The sequence below is a fragment of the Ips typographus genome, linkage group LG1 (genome assembly GCF_016097725.1).
Source record: "Ips typographus isolate SLU linkage group LG1, UJ_Ityp_2.0, whole genome shotgun sequence".
In the NCBI taxonomy this organism is placed as follows: Eukaryota; Metazoa; Arthropoda; class Insecta; order Coleoptera; family Curculionidae; genus Ips; species Ips typographus.
Genome location: NC_138422.1, coordinates 21,952,864 through 21,980,761, shown reverse-complemented (window position 1 = coordinate 21,980,761; position 27,898 = coordinate 21,952,864). Strand labels below are relative to the sequence as shown.

Below are 27,898 nucleotides of genomic sequence, written 5' to 3'. Positions count from 1 at the left end.
TGTTGGTTGTTTGCTATTAGGACGGTATCGTCAGCGTATCTAATGTTGTTTATCATTCATTTATCTTCATATTACCTTAGACTTTAACTAATACTTCTCTAAATATGGATTGTGAGTACAGATTTAACGGGAGCGGAGACAAGACGAGACATCTTGTCAGGCTCCCCTTCTGATCCACATCATCCAATGTTAGTTCTTCTATTTGAACTGTTGCCGTTTGGTACCAACTGAGTTCTGAGATAACGCAAAGGCCTTATATGTCAATCCTAGTTTTTCTCAAGATGGTTAACTGGTATTATTTGCATTTGAATTTGGGCGGCAGTTCTCTAGCGAACCACGTGGTTTTCTGAAACGTTGTTGAGTAAAGTTTGAAGTTGCCATCCAAACTCCAATCAGGGAGATGAGTGGAAGTCTTTCCTGTGTGGAAGAGCTTCCTAGAGCCAGGAAGGATATAATTCTATGATAAGATCACGTGAATGTGATGGTAAAGATTATATTCCTCACGAGGAATGACTCTATTGTCCTTACCCGGATTGTGCCCTTAACTAGACTTGTTTTTGATTTGTTTTGAGGTTACTTACGAGGCAGATTCTATAACAAAAACAACCAGATTAGATGTTAGGTGCTTATAATTTTAAGTTTTAAGGTATTTATACATGTTTATTCTTTTCATGCTTCATCGGAATAACTGTGTAGATCTGGTAAATCCAAATTGTATGCCAACGATAATACTATCATTGTTGTGCAAGACATCTGTCTTATAATTTACCTGTTTTGTTACATAACAGCAGGTCAATTATCTCTTTTGCACTCTGTATAATAGATCTAATGATGGTTTAAACTGCTAAAACTGGTTGCAAATTAAAAGAAGTAAACACTGGTCATTGAATATTTAAGTTCAGCAAGCAAATTAGTTGCACGTAATATAAATGCAAATGTTTCACCGGTTTTTCCACTACACAGGAATGTTTTAATTATTGTTCGACCAGCAATTTAGACCTTTCTCAGTCTCTGTCACTCTGCGAGAATTAAAACGATCGAACCAATTTGTCTATAAATTAGCCATCAAACCGCAAAACCGACTCATTAATTAGCAGAACTAATTAGTTGATGCAAGCAGAAAAACGTTCAAGGTTTGATATATCAAAGTACCTACTTACTAAAGCGCAGGATTCCACATTTCAATTAGGAGCCATTGAAATCAGTACTGATGCATCAACCAGTACGCGCAGTGTTTTATCAATGTAAGCAAGAAAATGAAAGTGGGTTTTGTGGTACTATTCAACGTACTGCTGTGCGAAAGTGCCAAAATATTGGGTGTATTTCCGGTGGCTGGGAAAAGTATGAATATCCTACAGAACAGGCTAATGACGGGATTGGCTGATGCCGGACATGACGTCACTGTGATTAGTGGTCACGCCAATCAACGACCGCTACGTAATGGTACTTACAGAACAGTGCTTTTGACTGGGTTTGCTGAGTATTATGAAGGTACTGACCATAATATTATAACAGATGATGGTGAATCAGTAATTTGATAATTAATTTTTTATTTAGAAAATTGACATTAAATTAAACTGCCACAACTTGCATAAAACAATATTTATTCTAATAGTTATAAAACTTATCAGTTATCACTATATGGCATTACTTTGTTTTGTCCTGGATTGACTTAAGTGTAAATATTATTGTATTACATAAGCCATATACCAGTATACTGAGAATCAAATTAAATTGGTATGACGTTGCAGTGGAAGAAATGTGCATTGATGCCGAAATGCAGATCTTTTCATTTTATCTCTGTCAAAATGAAGGGTGTAAAATGTTGTTTGTGAACCTAAAGCAAATAAAACTAGTTTTTTTTTATAATTCTCAATTATAGGAGTAAAATTAGTAATAATTTTGAATAACATCGAGTTTATGTGCACTTATCTAATTACAGTGCAAGTTTTACAGACACAGACAGACAGACCATGAATCAATGGTAGTAAAGATTTCAAATATCATACTAAAAAATAAAGACAACACTTGAAATTTAAAATGTTGGCTATCTACATTATAAGATAGAGTAGGTAGATATCTGAAGAAGCCTGAATAGAAATCGAAAGGTTGAGAAAACTGTAATATGGTGATACTTTTGACCCTGAACCTGATAAATACATGATAAAGGGTACTAAATCATTAGGTTAATAATTAAGTTGCAGTGGACTTCATTTACATCGCCACAAGTTCACTCTTAATCTGCTTACTTAATTCTGGTTTAACAAGGGCGTAAACTATGCCAAAGTGTGTTTGATCTAGCTTCTACTATTAACTAGGTTTACCTCGTTAATTACCCTTAACTAATATAACAAAGGCAACACATGCCAAGTGCAAATCGTTTTAACCTGAAAGTTGTAAACTGGCTCATAGGTTTCTTTAAAAATTTAAGTTTGATAGTAATACACCCAATTTATGGAGGTGAATGAGTAGGTTTACTTCATCTCTAGTTTAGTGGACTTTACATAAATAGTTACATTTGACTAGATTTACTACACCATAAAGTTAATGTTTTAGTTTCAGCCACTCTCAGTCGTTTCAGAATGAAAGGTGTAAACTGATATATTTTTAAAATTTGTAGAGAAAAACAGTAGTAATGACTACGTGAAGTGACTACTACAAAAAGCCTTTATGTACTTTGAAAAATGTTTTGGGAATTTATAGCTATTAACGACTTTCAGTTGACTTTATTTACATGGCAGCAAAAGGATTGAGTGTTCAAGTTTCATCAAGAGTAGGTTTACTCATTCATCTCTTCGTCTTCAAGTGCCATCTCTTCTCAGAAGGTTAGCTTTTCACACTTTTAATGCCGCAGCTCTAAACAACTCAATAGAACTACAGTTGTACCATTTTGAATTAATTGTGTTGAATATTTCCTTTTACTTCCTCATTCTTCCTAGTATTTCTTCATTTGTTATTAGGTCTACCCAACTTATTCTTATGTTCTTTCTGTACATCTCAAATGCTTTCAGTCGCTCACTTATATTTTCCAAACAGCAACACCAAGAAAACGTATTATCTCAATATTCTTTCGTTGTAAGTTAAGATCTCTACTGTAAAACACATTTCTCATTCTGTTTAATATGGTCTGGCTTGCCCAATTTCTTCAGTGTACTCATTATCTTCATTGGCAGTTTCTAAGTATTTGTACTTACTGACTTCTCCTACTAGTTCACCGCTGATCTCCGTTTCCCTGTTGCTGTTGTTGTAGGTGTAGTTGCTGTTATAGTTCTACAAATATGCCTAGTTAGTCTTTCTGCTGAAATTTCATCGGGTCCTGGATATTTTATTAGATCTTGTCATTCGTACTGCATGTGTTACCTCTTCTTTGGTCATTGTGGTTCCCAACTCTCGTTCTGTGTCTTTTCTATTATTTTTTTCTTGTCTGTCATCATCGAGTAGTTCTTGGAAAACCGCATTCCGTCTTGCTATAGTTTACCTTCAGTGTCTGGGATTATTTTCATTTATACCCAATCATCAGTTGATCAATAATACTGATTTTTAACAACAAGTTGCAATAGTGCACTGCACTGATTAGTTCTTCCCACTACCTTACAATTGATAATTCAATATTTTCATAAACTTCGCAATGTTGCCAGCCATCATTTCAACACTTTTCTTGTAAGTAAAGTTTTCTTTGTGGTTGATAGGTTGGCACAAAGAATTGACATTGACGTAACTCTAATTTAGTCTGATTTCTAGTATGCATAGTGATATAAAATCATTATAACCTTTTACAACCATATCTATGATTCAGAAATGCTGGACGCAATACCTTTCCTGGAAACCATTGAAGAGTTCCCCATATCTCAGTACACTCACGATTTCGAAGTCTTCTTACCCATCTACAACGAAACTTTCCACCATCCCAATGTGATGCAATTTCTCCAAGAAAACCACACTTTTGACCTGGTGGCAACAGAATACCTTTACGGAGATGCTCCACTAGCTTTGGCATTCAAATATCACTGTCCTCTGGTTGTTTTCGACGGCAATGGAGGTGTTCAAACCTGGTTCAATGGTATGGCTGGTAACTTTCTACCAGTTTCCTATGTGCCACACTTTCACATGATTGGAGACTTTTCTAATCGGCTTAACCTGATCCAGAGGATTCATAGTCTACTGTTCTACTTGTATGACTACTATCATCACTACTGGGTGCAGTTTCCTGCACACGACCGTATTATCCAAGCTATACCATTTCCTGAAGGGATTAAAGTGCCTAGAGCAGAAGAAGTGCATTTTGCTGGGGATTTATTGATGCTTGGCAGTCATTCAAGTTTTCGTTTTCCCACCCCGACAGTGCCTAACGTGGTAGAGATTGGAGGGTTTCATATTGACCCTCCCAAGAAGCTTCCCCAAGACTTGCAAAATTTCATGGACAACTCTACAGAAGGAGTGATCTACTTTAGTATGGGCTCACATGTTAAGAGCAAACACTTTAGTCCTGAAAGGAAACAGCTATTTTTGGATGTGTTTCGCAGGTTATCTGTAAAAGTTTTGTGGAAGTATGAGGAGGAATTACCTGGACAACCTCCTAATGTTTTCATTAAGAAATGGTTCCCACAACAAGACATTCTAGGTAATTAGCTTGTGAAGTATTTACGTCTATTTACACTTACAATTTTAGGTCACCCTAACATTAAACTCTTCATCACCCACGCGGGACATGGTAGCATCATGGAAGCAATCTACCATGGTATTCCAGCATTAACCATTCCAGTTTTTATTGACCAGTTCAACAATGCTTACCTAGCCCAAAGTAAAGGCTTCGCCCTTAGACTGCCTTACAGAGACAAAAATTTCACAGCAACTAATTTAAACTGGATGATCGAGCAACTCCTGAACAATCCTACCTACAAACAGAAGGCAAAAGAAATATCTGGATTATTTCACGATCGACCAATGAAACCTCTGGATTACGCTGTATACTGGATGGAGTACGTTATGAGACATAACGGAGCTGATCATTTGAAAGTAGCTGGGAGAAAACTTGCTTGGTATAAGTACTATATGGTTGATGTGTTTGTGGTTTTTTGCGGTGTTGTTTTGATTGCTGGTTGGCTGATAACCCAATTAGTGTACAAGTGTATGAAGTGTTGCAGAAAGCTTAAAACTGAATAAATTCAGTAACAAAATAAGGTGGTCCATTGTTCTTATTTCTACGTAATTATTATTGCTTTGATACTCAAAATGAATACAGTAACATTTACTCCATTATATCTTTGTCAAGATCATTGATTTGTAATAGTTTGTTCTTCTTCTCCTTGTATTCCTATGCATCATTTGAAAACTTCCCTACTTTTATTTTGATACTACTAATAATAGGGAAAAATTAGCATTATCGGTACATTCTACTTTTTAGGTTAGTCAGCTCGATATGTTCTGATCTGTTTTTGCTGTTCCCCAACAATTAGAGTCGTGTCATCAGTATAACATATATATTTTATAAATAAGTAAAAAAGTTGTTTATAACATTAAGCTATAATATAAATTTACGTAAAAAAATGTTTCACATTTCCATATATGTCTACAAATATGCCTAGTTAGTCTTTCTGCTGAAATTTCATCGGGTCCTGGATATTTTATCAGATCTTGTCATTCGTACTGCATGTGTTACCTCTTCTTTCGTCATTGTTGTTCCCATTAACTCTCGTTCTGTGTCTTTTCTATTATTTTTTCCTGCCTGTCATCATCGAGTAGTTCTTGGAAAACCGCATTCCATCTTGCTATAGTTTCCCTTCAGTATCTGGGATTATTTTCATTTATACCCAATCATCAGTTGATCAATAATACTGATTTTTACAACAAGTTGCAATAGGGCACTGCGAATTACTGATTAGTTCTTCCCACTGTCTTACAATTGATAACTCAATATTTTCATAAACTTGGCAATGTTGCCAACCATCATTTCAACACTTTTATTGTAAGTAAAGATTTCTTTGTGGTTGATAGGTTGGCACAAAGAACCCATTGACGTAACTCTAATTTAGTCGGATTTCTAGTATGCATAGTGATATAAAATCATTATAACCTTTTACAACCATATTTATGATGCAGAAATGCTGGACGCAGTACCTTTCCTGGAAACCACTGAAGATTTCCCCATATCTCAGTGCACTCACGATTTCGAAGTCTTCTTACCTATCTACAACGAAACTTTCCACCATCCGAATGTGATGCAATTTCTCCAAGAAAACCACACTTTTGACCTGGTGGTAACAGAATACCTCTACGGAGATGCTACACTAGCTTTGGCATCCAAATATCACTGTCCACTGGTGGTTTTCAATGGCAATGGAGGTGTTCAAACCTGGTTGAATGGTATGGCTGGCAACTTTCTACCACTTTCCTATGTGCCACACTATCACATGATTGGAGACTTTTCTAATGGGCTTAACCTGATCCAGAGGATTCATAATCTACTGTTTTACTTGTATGACTACTATCATCACTACTGGGTGCAGTTTCCTGCACACGACCGTATTATCCAAGCTATACCATTTCCTGAAGGGATTAAAGTGCCTAGAGCAGAAGAAGTGCATTTTGCTGCGGATTTATTGATGCTTGGCAGTCATTCAAGTTTTCGTTTTCCCACCCCGACAGTGCCTAACGTGGTAGAGATTGGAGGGTTTCATATTGACCCTCCCAAGAAGCTTCCCCAAGACTTGCAAAATTTTATGGACAACTCTACAGAAGGAGTGATCTACTTTAGTATGGGCTCCCATGTTAAGAGCAAAAACTTTAGTCCTGAAAGGAAACAGCTATTTTTGGAGGTGTTTCGCAGGTTATCTGTTAAAGTTTTGTGGAAGTATGAGGAGGAATTACCTGGACAACCTCCTAATGTTTTCATTAGGAAATGGTTCCCACAACAAGACATTCTAGGTAATTAGCTTGTGAAGTATTTACGTCTATTTACACATACAATTTTAGCTCACCCTAACATTAAACTCTTCATCACCCACGCGGGACATGGTAGCATCATGGAAGCAATCTACTATGGTATTCCAGCATTAACCATTCCCGTTTTTATTGACCAGTTCAACAATGCTTACCTAGCCCAAAGTAAAGGCTTCGCCCTTAGACTGCCTTACACAGACAAAAATTTCACAGAAACTAATTTAAACTGGATGATCGAGCAACTCCTGAACAATCCTACCTACAAACAGAAGGCAAAAGAAATATCTGGATTATTTCACGATCGACCAGTGAAACCTCTGGATTACGCTGTATACTGGATGGAGTACGTTATGAGACATAACGGAGCTGATCATTTGAAAGTAGCTGGGAGAAAACTTGCTTGGTATAAGTACTATATGGTTGATGTGTTTGTGGTTTTTTGCGGTGTTGTTTTGATTGCTGGTTGGCTGATAACCCAATTAGTGTACAAGTGTATGAAGTGTTGCAGAAAGCTTAAAACTGAATAAATTCAGTAACAAAATAAGGTGGTCCATTGTTCTTATTTCTACGTAATTATTATTGCTTTGATACTCAAAATGAATACAGTAACATTTACTCCATTATATCTTTGTCAAGATCATTGATTTGTAATAGTTTGTTCTTCTTCTCCTTGTATTTCTATGCATAATTTGAAAACTTCCCTACTTTTATTTTGATACTACTAATAATAGGGAAAAATTAGCATTATCAGTACATTCTACTTTTTAGGTTAGTCAGCTCGATATGTTCTGATCTGTTTTTGCTGTTCCCCAACAATTAGAGTCGTGTCATCAGTATAACATATATATTTTATAAATAAGTAAAAAAGTTGTTTATAACATTAAGCTATAATATAAATTTACGTAAAAAAATGTTTCACATTTCCATATATGTCTACAAATATGCCTAGTTAGTCTTTCTGCTAAAATTTCATCGGGTCCTGGATATTTTATTAGATCTTGTCATTCGTACTGCATGTGTTACCTCTTCTTTGGTCATTGTTGTTCCCATTAACTCTCGTTCTGTGTCTTTTATATTAATTTTTCCTGTCTGTCATCATCGAGTAGTTCTTGGAAAACCGCATTCCATCTTGCTATAGTTTCCCTTCAGTATCTGGGATTATTTTCATTTATACCCAATCATCAGTTGATCAATAATACTGATTTTTACAACAAGTTGCAATAGGGCACTGCGAATTACTGATTAGTTCTTCCCACTGTCTTACAATTGATAACTCAATATTTTCATAAACTTGGCAATGTTGCCAACCATCATTTCAACACTGTTATTGTAAGTAAAGTTTTCTTTGTGGTTGATAGGTTGGCACAAAGAACCCATTGACGTAACTCTAATTTAGTCTGATTTCTAGTATGCATAGTGATATAAAATCATTATAACCTTTTACAACCATATTTATGATGCAGAAATGCTGGACGCAGTACCTTTCCTGGAAACCACTGAAGATTTCCCCATATCTCAGTGCACTCACGATTTCGAAGTCTTCTTACCTATCTACAACGAAACTTTCCACCATCCGAATGTGATGCAATTTCTCCAAGAAAACCACACTTTTGACCTGGTGGTAACAGAATACCTTTACGGAGATGCTACACTAGCTTTGGGATCCAAATATCACTGTCCTCTGGTGGTTTTCAATGGCAATGGAGGTGTTCAAACCTGGTTGAATGGTATGGCTGGCAACTTTCTACCACTTTCCTATGTGCCACACTATCACATGATTGGAGACTTTTCTAATGGGCTTAACCTGATCCAGAGGATTCATAATCTACTGTTTTACTTGTATGACTACTACCATCACTACTGGGTGCAGTTTCCTGCACACGACCATATTATCCAAGCTATACCGTTTCCTGAAGGGATTAAAGTGCCTAGAGCAGAAGAAGTGCATTGTGCTGCGGATTTATTGATGCTTGGCAGTCATTCAAGTTTTCGTTTTCCCACCCCGACAGTGCCTAACGTGGTAGAGATTGGAGGGTTTCATATTGACCTTCCCAAGAAGCTTCCCCAAGACTTGCAAAATTTTATGGACAACTCTACAGAAGGAGTGATCTACTTTAGTATGGGCTCCCATGTTAAGAGCAAAAACTTTAGTCCTGAAAGGAAACAGCTATTTTTGGAGGTGTTTCGCAGGTTATCTGTAAAAGTTTTGTGGAAGTATGAGGAGGAATTACCTGGACAACCTCCTAATGTTTTCATTAGGAAATGGTTCCCACAACAAGACATTCTAGGTAATTAGCTTGTGAAGTATTTACGTCTATTTACACTTACAATTTTAGCTCACCCTAACATTAAACTCTTCATCACCCACGCGGGACATGGTAGCATCATGGAAGCAATCTACCATGGTATTCCAGCATTAACCATTCCAGTTTTTATTGACCAGTTCAACAATGCTTACCTAGCCCAAAGTAAAGGCTTCGCCCTTAGACTGCCTTACACAGACAAAAATTTCACAGAAACTAATTTAAACTGGATGATCGAGCAACTCCTGAACAATCCTACCTACAAACAGAAGGCAAAAGAAATATCTGGATTATTTCACGATCGACCAGTGAAACCTCTGGATTACGCTGTATACTGGATGGAGTACGTTATGAGACATAAGGGAGCTGATCATTTGAAAGTAGCTGGGAGAAAACTTGCTTGGTATAAGTACTATATGGTTGATGTGTTTGTGGTTTTTTGCGGTGTAGTTTTGATTACTGGTTGGCTGATAACCCAATTAGTGTACAAGTGTATGAAGTGTTGCAGAAAGCTTAAAACTGAATAAATTCAGTAACAAAATAAGATGGTCCATTGTTCTTATTTCTAGGTAATTATTATTGCTTTGATACTCAAAATGAATACAGTAACATTTACTTCATTATATATTTGTCAAGATCATTGATTTGTAATAGTTTGTTTTTCTTCTCCTTGTATTCCTATGCATAATTTGAAAACTTCCCTACTTTTATATTGATACTACTAATAATAGGGCAAAATTAGCATTATCAGTACATTCTACTTTTTAGGTTAGTCAGCTCGATATGTTCCGGTCTGTTTTTGCTGTTCCCCAACAATTAGAGTCGTGTCATCAGCATAACATATGTATTTTATAAATAAGTAAAAAAGTTGTTTATAATATTAAGCTATAATATAAATTTACGTAAAAAATCTGCACTCCCAGTAGAGTAGCAAGCACTACATTTTAAAACTTTGATTTTGATTATTTTTATTTTGTTGCAATATCGTTCTTTTTGGATATTATCTTCATGCTCAAAACGTATTTTATTTTTAAATTTCTCCGAAACATTATTTTACTTGGATTTTAACTTTAACAGTCAGTCAGTAGATTCCAAAAGCTTTTGGAAACTTCTAGACAGTGTTGGAAGGATTTCAACTGCTGCACAAGCATTTTGAAGTTTCTATAGTATTTTTGAAGCTTATGGAAACCTTTTTGGACAGTTTAGAGAGCATATTGAAAGTTAGGGACTGGTTTAGAGGCATATGGAAGTTTTTAAACGGTTTTAGAAATTTTTTTATTGAACAGCTCTAGTAGCATACGGATATACGAAGGTTTTAGCCAGATTTTAAATAATTTGAGAGCTTCTAGACTGTCCTAAAAACTCTAGATTATAGTATTTTGGAGATTCTAAATCTTTTTAGACAACCTTTTTTAAACTTTTAGTCTGAATCATTTTAAACAAAGGAGCATTTGGAAAGTTTTTGGACAGTTCCAAGTGCATATTGAAGGTTCTGGACTGCTCTAGATGCATTTTCTTAGACGGTTCTAGAAATTGTTATAATATTTTAAAATGTTTTACAATCGTACAGATGTTTTTAAACTCTTTTGAAAACTTTTAGAAGCTTCTAAGCTGTTTCAGGAGCATTTGGAAGCTTATAGACTGTGTTTTGAAGTTTCCTACAGTTTTGAAAGTTTTTGAAAACTTTTATACTATTTCAGGAACATTTGGAAGGTTCTAGACTAGTTCACGAGCATTGGGAAGCTGTTCTAAAATCTTTTGAAAGCTGCTAGACTGTTTCGGAAGGTTTTTAACTGCTGTAGGAACATTTTGAAATTTCTATAGTGTTTTAGAAGCTTTAAGAAACCTATTTGGACAATTTAGAGAGCGTATTAAAGGTTATGGACTGCTTTAATGGCATCTGGAAACTTTTTTCTATTTTGAAAGCTTCTAGACTAGTTGAAGATCATTTGCAAGCTTTTTGACTTTTGGAAGCTTTTAACATGTTTCTGGTACATTTGGAAGCTTCTCGACACTGTTTTGAAAGCTTTAGGGATTTCTATGGTGTTTTGAAAGCCTTTGAAGTCTTTTTAGACTATTTCAGGAACATTTAAAAGGTTTTTGGACAGTTTAAGGCGTATATTGGAGGTTCTGGACTGCTGTAGAGGCATTTAAAAACTCCTAGGCGATTCTAGACATTTTTGGAAGCTTTCCAACTACTTTAGAAGCACACGGAATCTTTTGGGGTCTCCTTCAATCATCCATCAACTCAGAATTATATTTATATTTTTTCCAGTAATTTACTTGAAAATTGACCAAATGCATTTTGATTTGCTATCAAAGTTCAACAATTGTTGATGATATTTTCGATGATATCTAAACGACCCTGATTTTACTAAAACATTGTCAAATTTGTGTTTTTCTAAAAAAAAATTGCTTTTATATTAATTTTAGTAATACTTCTTGTCGTTTCTTATACACTTTCCCAATTTGGGGTTAGGTTAAGTTGGTTTGACTGGTCAATATCCGTTTTAGTAAAAATTTTCAATTTGAAATGTTCTTAGATGTGACATATTATCTGACACTTATAGTGGAAAGTTAATATTTTATTAGGTTGGGGCATCAAAGCTCCTTCTTTATTTCATACAGAGTTGGTGTCGAAGTAAGTGATATTTTCTTTGTCTTTAATAACATCACTGTTATTAAAAGAGATATTGCCTAACAACTAAATTATGCAGTTCTTTTGTTCGCAATTTCCAGAGCGGAAATAATAAAACGTCCATTGCAAAGCGAAAAAAAATCGTTGGAAAGGAAACTTAATAACAACTTTGTAAGCTGGACCGACAATTAAAAAGCCCTAACGAGCTTTCTTTATCAAGTTTCGCTTGATTTTTACCTGGAGCTTGCAGGAAGTTTTCCCAGTTAGTTCGTCTTCTTTTTTCCGCCACCTGCACTCCTAAAATTCGCGGTCGGTTGCGCTGTGGGCATCCGTACCTCAAAAGATTCTCAACTGCTTTTTTTTTGCGTAGTATGTGTTTGTCGAAAAGACCAACGGCAACTCTAATTGGTCGGCGCTTTTTGCGCCTTATTATCAACGTAATTAGCAGTAAAAGAAAACACGTTAAAGTGACACGGCATTTAATTGAAGCGATTCGTTAGTGCGCCTGTATCATCAAAGAGTTCTATTCCGGGACAAGTGCCCGGCCACTAATTTAAAGAGTTTTACGTCGACTGTGACAAATTGGCGCCATACATCAGCAGGTTTGGAATAAGCGAGCTACACTAATTGCTTTTCTACCAATTTGAACTGTCGATAATGTAGCGGCCTTCCAAAAAAAAAATCACACAGGTTGTTCACTTAAGACTGGTTATATAGAAGTACCGCTATAAATAAGTTTACCATATTCGGAAGGAGGAATTTGTGTAATTGCTCTAGTTTCCCTTTTAGTTAAACCAGAACATACTTCATACATACTTTATAATACCCCTATTTTTTGACAAGTCTTATATACAAACCTGGATGGTGTTAGTTACCCAAACCATTTATTAAATACAGCAGTATATCGGCCGATGCACGTTCACATCAGAGAGTTTGACGTTTTGAAACTGCATTCGTATCGCATAGCGATTACTTGCGAGAAAAGAAAAAAGCCCACCTAACAGTGGCCCACCCAACCACATCAAATATATCGAAACAAGGAACAGAGTGAACAACCATTGCGAGAACTTCAGTAGAGAAATGGAAAGTGAGTTGTATGGAACCCAAAACTCATATGGAAAATGCTAAGAGCAACAAAAGAGAAATCAATGACACAGTACAATCAAATAATATCTCGGCAGCCGAATGGACCACCTGTATACAAATAGGGACGAACAGAAACGCACGAATGCTCAAGAAGCTGGTTGAACCAAAGGGAAGCCATAGTTATCGAGGATGCAGCGATGGACCACCTGTATACAAAGAGGGACGAACAGAAACGCACGAATGCTCAAGAAGCTGGTTGAACCAAAGGGAAGCCATAGTTATCGAGGATGTAGCGATGGACCACCTGTATACAAAGAGGGACGAACAGAAACGCACGAATGCTCAAGAAGCTGGTTGAACCAAAGGGAAGCCATAGTCATCGAGGATGCAGCGAAGAATGCACGGTGGATGAAGTGATATCCGAAATGAAGCACCTAAAAAAGGGTAAATTTCCAGGCCTAGTGACGTCTCCAACGAACAGCTGAGGTGCGGAGGAGGATAGCTGGCCGAACTATTCACCAAAATATTGAAAAACGGAAAGAAACCAGCGAAAAAAAAAAAAAAAACCTCAGATCCGGTGAACTACCGAGGAATATCGCATCTAGACACGACCATGAAATTATTCACCCATATGCTGCAGAAATGCATTCTCAATAACACCTCAATAAACGAAAAGCAGCATCCGAAAAAACCCTTCGACGATTGACACAGTGTTGTCAGGCAGGTTGTACAGAAGGCAATAAAGTATAACAAACCTGCAGTGCTTTAAATATTTGACAAAAACTGTCGACAGGATTAGGCTCGAACACGTCATGAACAAGCTAGTTTAATCCATTTTTTTAAATTATTTTTTAAAGCATGTTTGAAGCCCATGATACGGCAGAAGCTGATACAGGGGACAAGAAGGATGGCGCTATCCAAAGAAATGAGAATACTGAAAATGATCACAGGGAACACACTTTGGAATCAAAGAAGGAGCAACCAAATTAGGAAAAAATGCAAGACAGAGGACGTGGTTAGATGACCACGCGCTAGGAGACGCTACTGAAACGAGCACATTTCCAGAATGGAGAACCACAAACTGGCAAAAATCGCCAAGAATGGAAAACCAGCAGACCATCAGGACGGCCTTCCCAGAGGTGGTGGTCGTAGGCTTTTGGAAGGCTTTCGGCTGCTTGAGAAACAGTGTGGAGTTTCTGTAGTATTTCAAATCCTTTTTAGACTACTTCAGGAGCATTTGGAAAGTGTTTGAACAGTTTAAAGGGCATTGAAGGTTCTAGACTGCTTCTAAGGAATTTGAAACCTTGTAGACGATTCTCTTTTTGTGAAGCTGTTAAACTGCTCTAGAAGCATACGGAAGCTTTTTGAAATTTTTTTAGACTACAGACTGATATCATCTAATATCAGGCAAACGGTTGAAGATAGAGTAAAATAGTTATATCGTCGGGTTACAAGCGAAAGCCACTAAGTTTTTTTCAAATTTTAGGTTCTTATGCCATCAGGTCACATTTCATGCAACCTCTTTACAGCAAAATCCACTAAGTCGTTCAAGCAATTCTTAGTTAAAATGCTTAAAATACCAAATTCATTTCAAGACATGTACATGCATATGAAAATTGAAATACTCTATCTTTTAAGTCAAATTACTCGAAAGTGGATATTTTGACTTAATGTATTTTGCTTGCAACCCGACTATATGTTCTTATCCTATTTGACAATCTAAATCTGGTAATATCAAAAACCCTAAAAAAATTACAGTGCTCCTCAAACCGTTAATCAAATTTTAGAAGGATTTTAAAATCACAATTTGCTTAAAAAAAATATTTTGTCTAGGTAACTTTACAATCTACTGATATAATCGAGAGTTCACAGACTATTTAAACGTACTGTATTTAAGAAAAAGGTTAATTTAGCTGGTTGCTAAGACGAAAATTAATGAAGCCCAATTACCCGAACGAAAGATAATTTTAAAGCTTTGGATATCAAATTATTTTCATAAAGTTTGTCTTTGATGTCTTTTTTGTACAAGGTATTTTCCTAATATGTTGACGTTAGTACGTTGTCGCAAATTCATAATGGAAAAACTTGGTAAACCTCTGCAATGCCTCTATAAAAGTAATGGCAGCATTAATATTCTAATAAAAATTATTATTTTTACAGGTATAACAGTAAAATAGCCTTAACATTATGTCCATTACGTAAATTCGAACACCCAGACTATAAACAGATATTTTAAATAAATCATCCTAGAACAATTCTTTATTGGCTAGTACTTTTAATTTTTATTATGAGGTCTAGTATTTTCTGGTTTGGCGTTTTGGTGCCAATTTAGTAGGTTTACCACAAGTAAATTTAAAATTGTCTTTTATGTGCCTCGATCGATGAAGAGAGAAATCCACTTTTACACAGTTTTGAGAGTATAAGACGACAAGCTTATTGGCCTGAAATTTATTGCTTAGGCATAAGGTGCTCCCTCTGATTTAGGTATTAAAGCAACTTTTGTTATTTTCCATAATACTAAATACAACACTTGTAGAAGGATCAAAGTATACAAATAGCTACAAGGTATTGCCACAGACAAATTGCGTAAAACTATGACAGTTCAAATTTTGTTTTTATACAATGTTCCTGGTGTGGAAAAATGGTGATTTAAACAAATTTAAAATTCAATTCTAATCTAAAAGCAACCGCTTTTGGACATACAGACTCAAAGTTCATGTTAAAAAAGAAATTCAACAGACTAAATGTAAAATAGCTACACAAATTATTCAAAATGATGGCAATTCTTCTTGAAACATAGTTTCACTTTTTTCAAAGGGTCAAGAAGAAGCAACCTTTGCAAGTGTATACCAAGATACCTGATGAACTAAAATTTCATGAAATATGTATTTTAGACCCTTAAAAAAACTTTCTTTAAATGTAAAAAATTGTGGATTCGTTGTTCACATACAGTAGAGCTTACATGGCTTTTCATAAATTGGAATGTCAAGCACGTACTGGATCCTAATTATATAAATGTGTTTCTACTCGTATGTTAAGTTTACATCCGCTCGCTTCTATTCATAATATACTGCCAATGACCGCAGTTTAAGCAAAAATACATCTTTATAACATATCGCATGTAAAAGTTAAACGACATCGAAAACTTACATCAATAATGTTGAAATGTCGAAATGAATTTGAAATAGGACTGCTGGGCCGCCCGATTTAATTCCATTCGACTCGTGTTGGTTTACTGAACGTGGAGGATATACAAAAATAGAAAAACCTTTCCTTGCTAGTTCTTGCACCAACCTTTTGCTTATTTAGACATGTTTCAATATTTAAAAAAAATTATATTTAACAAATATATAATTAGTAAATATTTCTGATATCAAATAAAGTAAAAATTACTGAACAACATTTTGACAAGCTGGCAAAAGGAAAAGGATTTTTTCTTAAAAAAAAAGTTTTTAAACCAAATAGATGTAATAGTTTTGTGTTAAAGTGAAATAAATTATATGTTTGTTGAAGCAATTTGTGTGTTCTTTATAACTTCAGCACATTCGAAATGATTCACCAGGAAAATTTGACCGGTAAATAACCTGTAAATTACTGGTAAATTACAAATACTTTTTTTCCCGGACTGTACCAAACTTTGTTGTTTTTCAGTATATTCGATAGAAAATTTAATAAGGAATCGAAAAATGTGCTAAAAACAGTTATTGTCTTACTCCAAGTGGGTTTTACAGGCGATGTTGTCCCTGACTCTCCTTTCAAATTGTATTTCTAGCAAATTTAAATTTTGACACAGCTTTTCACCCGGACTGTACCAGTTATTGTAATATTTTTTTAGGTTACTAAATAGAAAATTTAAAGAGGATTCGAAAAATGTACTTAAAACAGTCATTTTCTTTCTCCAAGTGAGTTTTACAGTCAATTTTGTCCCTGACTGTTTTTCCAAACTGTGTTTCTGACAGTTTTCAGCGTTGTCAAATTTTGACAACGCTTTTCTACCTGACTTTACCAAATCTTGTATTTTTTTTAGGTTCTTGGGTATGAAATTTGAAAAGGATTCCAAACATGTGCTTAAAACAGTCATTTTCTCACTCCAAGTAGGTTTTACAGGCAATTGTGTTCCTGACTGTCCTTTCAAACTATGTCTATGACAGTTGAAATTTTGACACAGCTTTTCTCCCTGACTGTACCAAATCTTGTAGTTTTGTTTCAGATTATTGAATAGGAAATTTAATGAGAATTCCTAAAATGTGCTTAAAATGGTCATTTTCACATCCCAAGTTGGACTGTCTTTTCAAACTGTGTTTATGGCAGTTCAAACTTTGACACTGCTTTTCTCCCTGACTTTACCAATTGTAAGATTTTTCATCGATCTCAAAAACATATTATTTGTTATAATTTAAACATAATAACGAAAAATGAATGAGAAGCTGAAAATGCAATTTTTTAAAAAAAAACTACTTGTTCATAAAACATGTTATAAGATTGGAACTCATTTTGTACAAGAATCACTTTGACAGAAAAGTTTTACTTCATTTATTTTATTAATGAAAAACCAAAATCACTAAAACAATAAATGACAAATCAAATCAGCCTTTATTTAGTATTTATTTTTCACGATTTTATTTTGATAATATTGATCGATAATGACTTTAATGAAATGCCATGACAGGAAAATGATATCTTTCCAGCAAATTTCAATTAGTCCCATAAATTTACTGTTCTAATTGGAATTTACTGGTAAAATTGGTAAATTTTCCTGTCACACTGAATCTTACTTTATAGGTAAATAACCGGTCACGGTAAATTTATGCTCAACATTAATCCTGCATAAATAGTTCTAAAGTAAAGTCTCTCTAATAAAGTTCTATTCTCTTAGATATACCCAGTGTCAAAATTTTACTTGACGTTGCATAAATGCACAGGAATCCACGTTTATTGAGGTCCATATGTCCTTTCAATTGCAACCATAAAGACTGGGAAAATTTCAGCATTGCTACTCAATCTCTCCGTTCCGAAAACTGCTGTGTTTAACTCAATATATCAAAGCTAAATTATCGTTGAGGGCGCTATTTCAAAAAACCCCGGTAAACGGCGGCAGCGTGTAAGTTAACATTGGACCACTTGTCGTTTAATCTCGTATGCAAACTCGTCCATCCAAGCGGACAGGCGGGCACACATTGTGTCTGCGGTTTTTCGCCGTTTTCCGCACACTATTGTAACCGTCCAACCGATTTTTTCCGGCGACGTGTCCATAAATCATCCGAAAAATGCCGGGCAAACTGCGGCCGGCCCGTATGAATGAGCTGTGTATCTTAAAACCGCAGTCGAGGGGATGTTGCACAATATTTTTGGGAAAAAGTTTGGTCGAGTTTTACCCACCGTGATATATGGTCGTTTCGTCTTTATTTGTATGTTTAACATACCGCCCCGGGATTATATGCACTCGCATACACTAGACTAGAGTGATCTTGAAATATATCACATACACAAAAATGTTGGAGTACCTACTTGAATATAATGCAGTTTTTGATATGATATATTAGTAGTACACTAGCTCTTGTAGACGTGAAGAGTTTTCGACTGATTAAGCTATTCCCACTTAAAATATACTTAAATTATAATTTTTAATTATAAAATTCCAATAACATTTATGTAAATAACAGTAAACTCTAACAAAACTGCACAAAAAAACGAGCAGATTAAGTTACTCGTGTAGTCTCATTATAATCTAATAATTCTACAACGATTAGTCTTCTTTGCGAACACTTTAATTGCAAATCAACTGGGGAATAACATGCGTTGTTTCTCAGGTTACTTTGGTATAATATACCTACAAATTACTGTACTATTTTTTCTTTTTTTGTAACCTCTCTTTTTGTCCGTGTTGGTTTCATTTTAGTACAATTAGAAGATCTGCACACAATACACAACTAACTATTTGTACTACTGACTCCAGTACAAGGAAATATGTAAAACTAGTTCTACTTGTGCTTCTGAATCAAATTTTGCTAGGTTCGGATGAAAACCGAAATAGAGACTACTAACATATAAACTGGTTATCCACGCACCAATGCCAGTAAAGAACACTTCTTCAAGTGCCTATTTGCTCCGAATAGTGGTGATCATTCTATGATGACCTTTGTTTACAGCTGTTCATTGAATAATTCAGTGGTTGTTTCGGAAAACCAAGTTTTCCAGCAATTGTATCCTACGTCTCCGGATTCTACCTTGCCATAGACCTTTCCCCGGAGAATTTCCTTAAGAAGCTGGTAGTTTTTTTTTCGTTTTGCATGATTTGGCACTTTCATCAGACACCCTGTTCATCCATGAGATCCTCAGAATTTTCCTGTATAGCCACATTTCAAATGCCTCTTTTGGGTCGTCTTAGTCAATCTCCATGGCTCTACTTCTTAGAGGAGTGTAGAGAAAACGTAACATTTTGCTCGAAATTGTGGTTTTTTAAAAATTTTTACATTTTGATAAAAGTTTCTTTTGCTTTTTCTATTCTGCATTTAATCTCTTAAAAGTGCTCACAAATTTTCGTTCCCAAATAAGTGAATTTGGACTACTGACTACTGGACTCTCTCTGATGAACAGTTAACAGTTTCGGATGTCCTGCTTAGTTATTATCATGAATTTAGCTTTACTTGTGTTGATTTTTTAGATCATATTATTCACTAGCACCGTTTATCCTCTTCATCATCTCTTGCAAGCCAATTAGACTATCGGAAAATACTGCAGTGTCGTCTGCCTATCGAATGTTATTGATACGTTCTCCATTCAGCAGGATTTCGTGGTGGAGGTTTTCCAAAGCTTTGGTAAATATTTCCTCCGAGTACCAGTTGAAGATCAGAGGAGAGACAATATATCCCTGCATAACTCCACGTTTTATAGCCATGACGTTACTCTGTTCCTCTTTATTGAGCTTTATGATGGCAGTTTGGTTCCAGTATAAGTTCTTTTTTTTTTACCAGCTCTTTTTACTCCACTGCTGCACGATTCTAATATGCTGGTTATCTAATCCGGTGTTTCTCAGTACTTGCATAATTTTGTGCTGTACCTAAATGACGCTAAAGTAGCCAAAAAGCAAGTGATTTAAGGAAAAAAGTACATGTTGAACGAAATCTCCAGAACGAGAAACTTTCTCTCTAGCTCTGCAAAGAAACTTTGAAGACTTTAGGAAAGTCCACCGAGTGGTTCAGAAACTTGAAGTTTTCAAAGTAATTCTGGTCTTGAAATGTTTTTTTTGTCGTTTCTTTTTTTGACATAGAGAGACAGTAAGAAATGTAATGGTAAAAAGTAGAATGAAGATTCAAGGCATACTTTGAAAACAAAATCCTATTGACCACTATTTTGAACTTAACAGCTGTCATTGGTACTCATTTAGCAATGTTGCACGTGATACAATAGGTTTGACCCATTTTGATCTCCCCTCGCCATACGATTTTACCCTGAAAATGATTGATTGTCGGTGAGTTGGCAACTTTGTTAGCACTTTTACTTAGAGTCAGTTTTGGGTTTTCGTCTAATATCACGTTTCTACTACTACATAAGTCACATTTGGTTAAGAGAGTTCTAAGTTCAATTTTCATGTGTTTCAAACGAAAAATTGATGACCAATGCGTTGTGCTTGTGCAAACTTATGCAGCAGAAACTTTAACGAAGACCCAGGGACCCGCTAATAAACTCAGAACCACACAACGAGCCATGGAACATGCAATGATGGGTCCAAGACGTCATCGAAAGAATAGCAACGCTAAAATGGAACTGAGCAGGATGCTTATCATGGATTGGAGGCCCAGAAACTATAAAGGAAACCGAGGATGACCACCGACCAGATGGACCGATGACGTGAAAAGACAGAAAACTGGCTACAAGAGGCCAGAATAGACAAAATTTGGTACAAATTGAGGGAGGATTATGCCCAGCAGTGGACGCGATTGGCTGAATGATGATGATTTTGTATTCAAAACAGCTGCTTTTTTTAAGCAGTTCTAATTGCAAAAACTCTTGCTTATCCACTATTTTGCTACGTGCCTCAGAACAACAGACAGAACCATAAAGAAAAAGATGTTTACCAGGTACAGTTATGTCAATTGCCTCAAAAGAAATTTCCTATTTAATTTTAGTCTTATTTCTAAGCAAATGTTCACAAATGTTGCGATATGCCAATGTAGTCTTTGCTCCATGACTGAAAGATATGTTTAGCTAACGAAAGGCAGTAAATGAAAGAATAGAAAGAGGAATAAAAGAAAAGGAAAATAATGTCAAAAGCAGTTTTTGTGTAGGACAGACTAAAAAATAACTTACTTAACCTTAAGGAATCACTGGTATTAGAATTTTCTGCAAATGAGACAATATACTTAATTTGAAATGTAGAAATTGTAAACTCTTGTTAACTCATATCTTTGTAAGAACACAGAAAATGCTAGCAATTTACCGAGTTATTAATTTCCCTCTAATAAACAGGCGGTTCGACCTTCAAGACTTGTCAAATTTTAATCCTCGGGGATTCTCTCGTAAAGAATGTCGACGAAGGAACAAATAAGTTTGGAAGTTTAATAAGAGAAAAGCCAAGGCCGCTTTAATAACGTTCAGAACGGAGTAATAAGCGATCAAGATTGTACCAACTTAATCCCGGCTTATCCTAGTTATTCTGACTTACTTTTAAATACAGTTTCTGTTAGGAATTCAAAAGTGGGGCAATAAAGTGTGTTTTTTTACTCGCATGGTTAAAAGTACGCTTTTTTGTCCGCATTTTAGGATAGAAGGTTTAAGTTTTCTGCACTAGTGCGACTGGAAAGTTACTCCTATTACTTCAAGAGTATCATAGAAATCTGTCTGTATAATTTACAGAAAAGTACCTATATTAAAACAATCCTGTAATTTTTTTGATCCTCCTCTCTCTCTCTCCAATGGCGCTACCAAAGGAATTGAGCCTTGGCCTCCTTTATCTTCCGCCTCCAACACTATCGATCTAACTCCGCTCTCCTCCAGGTTCTGATACCTATCAAGTTTTGCGCGGTTTCTGTCACTCCATCCTCCCATCTTTTCCGTGGTCTCCCTTTTGGTCTTCTGCCCTGCATCCTACTATTGAGGGCCCTTTTTGGTAGTCTGTTATCCGGCATTCTTACTACGTGGCCTGCCCATCGTAGTCTCTGTAGTCTGACGAATACTGATATAAATGCCTCCTGGAAAAGTTGGTAGATTTCATGATTATATCTTCTTCTCCATATCTCATTTTCATTTAGTGGCCCAAAGATACGTCTTAGTATTCTTCTTTCAAACACCTCCAGTTTATTAAAAGCGAAATAACACCAGTAGATTTTCCCAATAATACGGTAATAGAATACAACACAATCCATGCTTTTAAAACATGAGAAACCTTTTGCTGGCCTCAAGGGTGCCAATCAAAGCAGCTCGTACACCATCCTAATTATATCCGGTCCCGAAATTCACCCTCCTCAAAAACCTCAATATAATTTTCATAGGACATTTATTTTCAATACGCCCGGGGCCGGATTTTCCCTTTTCATTCTCGGAAAATCGGCGAAAAGCGCCCGCTCTAAATGCATAAGCATACGGACGTCGTTTACGTGTCTTTGTGTGAAACAGGACCGAAAGCTAATTTGGCGTTCCGGTTATGACGATCTCGGGTTTATGGCACGATTGACCCTTTTTCCTCTTTTGTGCCCGGCTACAATTTTTTTTTGTTTTTGCGGCTTTAAAAGCGTTGCCGGTTTTATGGGGTCTGAGTTTTTGCGAAATGAAAACACCAGACTTATACTTCCTTGGGGTAAAAGGGAACTTCATGAAGGACGAAAACACATAAAAACAGCTGAGATTTTGATGATTATCTTTAGGAAGTGCTAAAAATTTAAAAGCTTTGAATACGTAAAACTGGAATCTACGCCACAGTATAGTTGCAAAATCTGCAGCCAGAGGGTTCCGTGCTGCAATATTATATTTAGTTCAATCTTAGAAATGGTAGAAAGAAGATAACTTTGGTCAAAAAACTATGCAAAAACTTCTTTAACAACATCTACAAAATAGATGCAGAATTCAAAAAATTACTTTTTCTCACACTCAAAGATTTCAATGATGTACAATAATAATTGACGCCATTTAGAAAAAATAGTGAGAAGTATGACAACAAAATAGTTAACGTAATGTGTTCTTTTCGTAAAGATACATAACCTAAACGTCTAAGAGCCTATTTGAAATGATCACATCATCTCAATTCTGAATGAATGGAAAAGTTAAGATAAATGAGATGAAGGAGGAAGGGCATTAGGTCTGGAATTCATGAGAGCTTACTTAGTATGTTCTTCCTATACCTAGTGTCATCCGCTGAACATTTTCACCTGTTACTAAAGCCACAATTTTTTCTTGGTAACGCAGTTGTTGCACTCCCTAAGAACACCCCTTTTACTTTCTCACCATCACGTGAAAATATAAGACTCAAAAAATGAATGCAGCAAATATCCTGGAGAAACTTTTTGAAAATCAGGGCTTTGAACAAGGATTGTGATAAATTAACAGAAAAGCAGAAGCAATTCAAAAGTACTAAAAAATTATTCTAACTATGTGGTTTTCAGAAGTCCAAGAGGCAGGACTGGAAAACCAAATGAATGGATGCTTTGCTGAAGAAAACGGGATGAACATGATGAAGAATGTTGTAATTATTAAGTAAAACAGTCAAGATTCAAACTGATAACTGATTGTTTTGAGATCAAATAAAACAGAAATTGACATCTTTTGAGTACAAACATTAAGTATTGTTTCCTTTCTACTAAAAAATTTTTCACCAAAAAGTGTGACTTCCTCTGATATATCATCAATAACGAATAGTGTTTCCATATACTGAAAACTTATCGAAAATTAGCTAAACCGTCACAGAACACGTGTAAAATATGTGAAAAATGTCCGGATGTCGGACATTCACACGTGCTGATTGTGTGCAACCATAGAAGGACTAATAGACTTCGAAATGAGCCGTTAATGAAAGCGATTCTCAAACTGTCGTAAATTTTTTACAGTCGCTACAAACGAGCTGTAGTAAAAGTTTCAGCTTATGGGAGGCGACATTTAATAGGCTGCTCGACGTAAAAATGGTTGGCAATCGTCGGTCATGTTGTCGCTCTTTTGTTGTTTACACTTGCCGTGTTAATTCCTGTTTTCAGAACGGTTTACTTTGATTTTTGTCTACATCTCGAGTAGATATAGAACATAAAGTTTGGTTAGAAGCAAGTTCAAATGCTTGTACAGTGCTAAAATTGCCAAAGTAAATAGCAGCTATTTTGCATATCACAAAGAAATTTTGTGAATCACCGGCTACGGTCATTATAAAAATTTCTGGTTTCTTGTAAAATTTCCATAGCTCTAACTGTATCCGAGATATTTGACTTTTTTTGGAAATTAGAAATTTAAACATAAAACTTTCCTTTCAGATCGTGTTAACCGAAATACAAATGAACCCTACATGGTATTCATAATACCAAAAGAAAAACAGTTAAGTTTGAAGATATTACCCTGCCAGTTATGACCTAGTTTACACGGTTCTAAGAGGGTGCAAACCATGTTCACTGAGAACAGAAAGCTCTTATAAACATTTTTGGTCTCTTATAAAATTTCCGTACCTTTAACCGTTTCCGAGATATTTTAATTTTTTGAAAATTGCATAAAAATTATGAAAATTCCGTCATTTTTGGGATATCAGCGACTGTAAAAGCTGAGTGGGTTGCTCTTGAACTGCGTTCTAACCGCAACACGAATAAGCATCCACAAAGTGTTCAAAAACAAAAAGAAAAACAGTTAAATTTAAAATTAATGCAACCAGATCTGACCACGTTCATCCGATTTTCAATGGGTGTAAACCTAGTTCGCTGGATGCAGAAAGTCATTTTGAATATTTTTGGTCTTTTGCAAAATTTTGGTAGCTCTAACCGTTTCTGAGATATTCGATGTTTATCTGGAAATTAAATACAAATTTTGATAACTACGCAAATCCACGCTCAAACCACGTGTCATCCGCAACACGATTGAACATATACAGGGTGTTATACCAGTTATGACCGGGTTTACCCGATTCTAAGTGGGAGTAAATCTAGTTTTATGGGTGCAGAAATATCCACAATTTTAACCATTTCCAAGATAATCGACTTTTTATATTTTTTTTGGGAAAATTACATTTTGAAAATTCTTGATCCCGGTTATTTTTTGGATTTTAAGAAATGTAAAAAAACAGAAATGTAAAAAGCGTGTCTTATATTACATTACATATTATTTTTGACTAAAGAAGTTTTTAGTTAAACTTATGTATGATTGGTTGAGTTAAAAACTATTGTGCAGACGTTCAAATATTTGTTCTATTCCAAATTTGCCGAGGCAAACTGCCTGGCAAATAGAAGAAAAACAGCCCTATTTACATACCGCGAGCGCGTTTCTAAACTCAAAGAAACGACAGGTGTAATATCGAGAGTCGGAAAACAAAGAACTTCAAAGTAGATACGAATTTATGTATTTGTCTAGGAGCCTTATCTAGTCAAAAAGCAGGATATATTTATCAATTTCACGAATATACGCGAAAGGAAACAAATAAGCCGAGCGCCGTTTTCCCCCTTACAAACATAAAATTTGTTATTTCGTTAGGGGCAGACCTCGGTGTCTCTGTTCTTATCAGTTTCTTGAATTTCCTCGCAAGATATATTACTTATTGTCTTGTTCTAGACAAAATTTAAGGCCTTGTCTGCGAGATATACTACCGGTCCCGGAAAAAATTGTAATAAACTGCTCGCCTTAATCGCGGAGGGCAGAACATTCCTCACAAAAAAAGAAGAGTTGCGGTAGTAGATTTTTTCCTATCGGGATGTTTTGATTGCAAAAAAAAAAGGTTTGTGACTGGGATTTGATTGTTCAAACCCAGTCCGGGTCGTAAAGTTTTATTAGTCACATCCTCGTGAAGTTAAGTTGGGTTTTAGTGCATTCGTTACCTGTAATTGGTTCTGCATTTTTAATCCTTAAATTGGGCATATATTTTGGTAATCAGACCAGTTTAATATACCGTTAAGCCATCACTTAACTTAAAATTCGTTAACATATTTATTGCTTGTTACACACTCAGATTGAGACAGCAGAACCTGATTTGAGACACTCTAGTTCATTATATCTTTGTAGTTATTAAGAAATACTCTTTGACCCGAAGAGTATCTTCTGACAGTTAGCTTTGTAGCTAACATTTTCAAGGAAAAGTTTACGAGTAAGTTAGAGATCATTCAGGAAGTCAGTTTATTCAATAATTTTGGTTACTTTCAACTCGAATTTGCAGATCACTTTCGGCCATTGCAATTGAAACAATATATTTTCTAATATATTACTCGGTCATCCTCAGGACTTGGAGTTCCGTTGGTAGTGTCCTCCGGAATCCAAATTGCTCGTCGGGGATGACGAGCACGTCCTCTTCTTGCTCCTTTAGCCTCCTGAGGATGATAACTTCTGCCACTTTTCCCAAGGACGGCAGGAGGCTGATGGGCCGATAATTCTGGGGGAACAGCGGGTCCTTTTGTGGTTTCAGGAACAGGATAACATCGGCCCTCTTCCAATCAGCAGGAAAGTGCCTCAGTCGAAGTAATGCGTTAACAATATTCAACAGGGCAGCTATCACGCGTCTCGGAAGTTTTCTGAGTGCAATGTTTCCTATCTTGTCCCATTCTGGTGCCTTTCTGATGTTGAAGTGCCTCAGGATTTCCTGTAGCTACTCGGACATCGCGTGCCGGATTGGATGGTCGTCCGGCAGGGTGTTGATTAGTCTGGCACGTCCGTTTACGATGTTTTCCCAGGCATCGGTGTCATCGTCGTCGATGTCGTTCTCCTGAAATTGTCTCTCTAATGTGTCGGCAAAGGCTTCTGCTTTGTCCTTCTTCTCGTAGACAATCCCGTTGTTGCCGTGAATGGCTGGAATCGGCTTCCTCTTTTGTTGTAGCGCTCTGCATGTTTTCCACATGCTTCTGTCCTCGGGATTTAGGCTTTCTAGATGTTCCTGCCATTGGTTTGCTTTTTGGTCGTCCACTGCAGCCTTAACTCGCCGGTTAAGCTGGTTGAGCTTTTTTTTGAGCTCTTGTCCTCATGGCGGGTCATTTGGCGCGTCTTCTATCCCTGATTAACTGTTTGGTTTCCTTCGGGATACATGGAACATAATAAGAGATATAAAATTTTGTGGTTACCTTGGTACTCGATACTAGCGCCTGTTTGATGTTCTGAACTAGAATTTGGACAGCGTCGTTGATTCCTGCTGCTGTTTCCAGTCTGAGGATGGGTGTTGGCGTGGGTGGGCGTCGCGCTGCAGGAGCATTCGGTAGTTCCCAGTCGGTGCTTCTGCAGGTGATTTTATCCGGTGTCCTGGCTTCTATCCTTCTAGAACCTTAAAGGTACCTTGATGTAAATACACCTGCGTGCAGCATCCTCTGCCGGCCTCTGAATCTTGAAAGAACTCAAAATACGGCTTTACATAGCCTACTCAAGATTACGGGACCTGAGATACAACCTAATTTATCTGTCTCTGTCAAGTCAAGTAAATTTCACATGTCATATGTCTTAATTGACATTGACATTATTATTTACCTAGGTCAATAATATTTCCTTTTTTGTTGTGTTTGTGCCAGACTAGAACTAGAGTTTAGACTCTATTTTTGAGGGTCAACAATGACCATTAAGGTAGAGAAAACTAATTTCTCTAGTTACTAATCGGTTAATAATGGTGTGTCTATCATGTTTGATTTAGCTATATTTCTTTTACTATTCTTAACATATTCTATTTCTTAAAACATTATATTATAATATACCAAGGGCGTTCAACAGTGGGTGGTACCTTAAAGGTTTATAGAGATCTGGACTAACCATCATTCTGAAATCTTCCAAATTTAGAGCCTCTAGC

The 27,898-nt window shown here is 36.1% G+C and overlaps 2 protein-coding genes across 3 annotated transcripts; both read left to right on the top strand.

Annotated features, from left to right (window-relative positions):
* The first annotated feature begins 1,093 nt into the window (after positions 1–1,093).
* On the top strand, positions 1,094–7,590 carry LOC145724487 (UDP-glucosyltransferase 2-like). Of its 2 annotated transcripts, none has more exons than XM_081972805.1 (3): positions 1,094–1,491; positions 6,100–6,924; positions 6,973–7,590. In XM_081972805.1, the coding sequence occupies exons 1-3, from the start codon at positions 1,257–1,259 to the stop codon at positions 7,464–7,466; spliced, it is 1,554 nt and encodes a 517-aa protein (XP_081828931.1). In that variant the 5' UTR covers positions 1,094–1,256; the 3' UTR covers positions 7,467–7,590. The 2 variants fall into 2 exon arrangements, with proteins under 2 accessions (XP_081828931.1, XP_081828922.1); XM_081972796.1 differs by lacking the exons at positions 6,100–6,924; positions 6,973–7,590 and adding exons at positions 3,797–4,621; positions 4,670–5,287 and having other exon boundaries at positions 1,101–1,491.
* A 152-nt stretch (positions 7,591–7,742) lies between these two features.
* Positions 7,743–9,893, top strand: LOC145724497 (UDP-glucosyltransferase 2-like). The gene is made up of 2 exons (XM_081972818.1): positions 7,743–9,227; positions 9,276–9,893. The coding sequence occupies exons 1-2, from the start codon at positions 8,405–8,407 to the stop codon at positions 9,767–9,769; spliced, it is 1,317 nt and encodes a 438-aa protein (XP_081828944.1). The 5' UTR covers positions 7,743–8,404; the 3' UTR covers positions 9,770–9,893.
* The last annotated feature ends 18,005 nt before the right edge of the window (positions 9,894–27,898 follow it).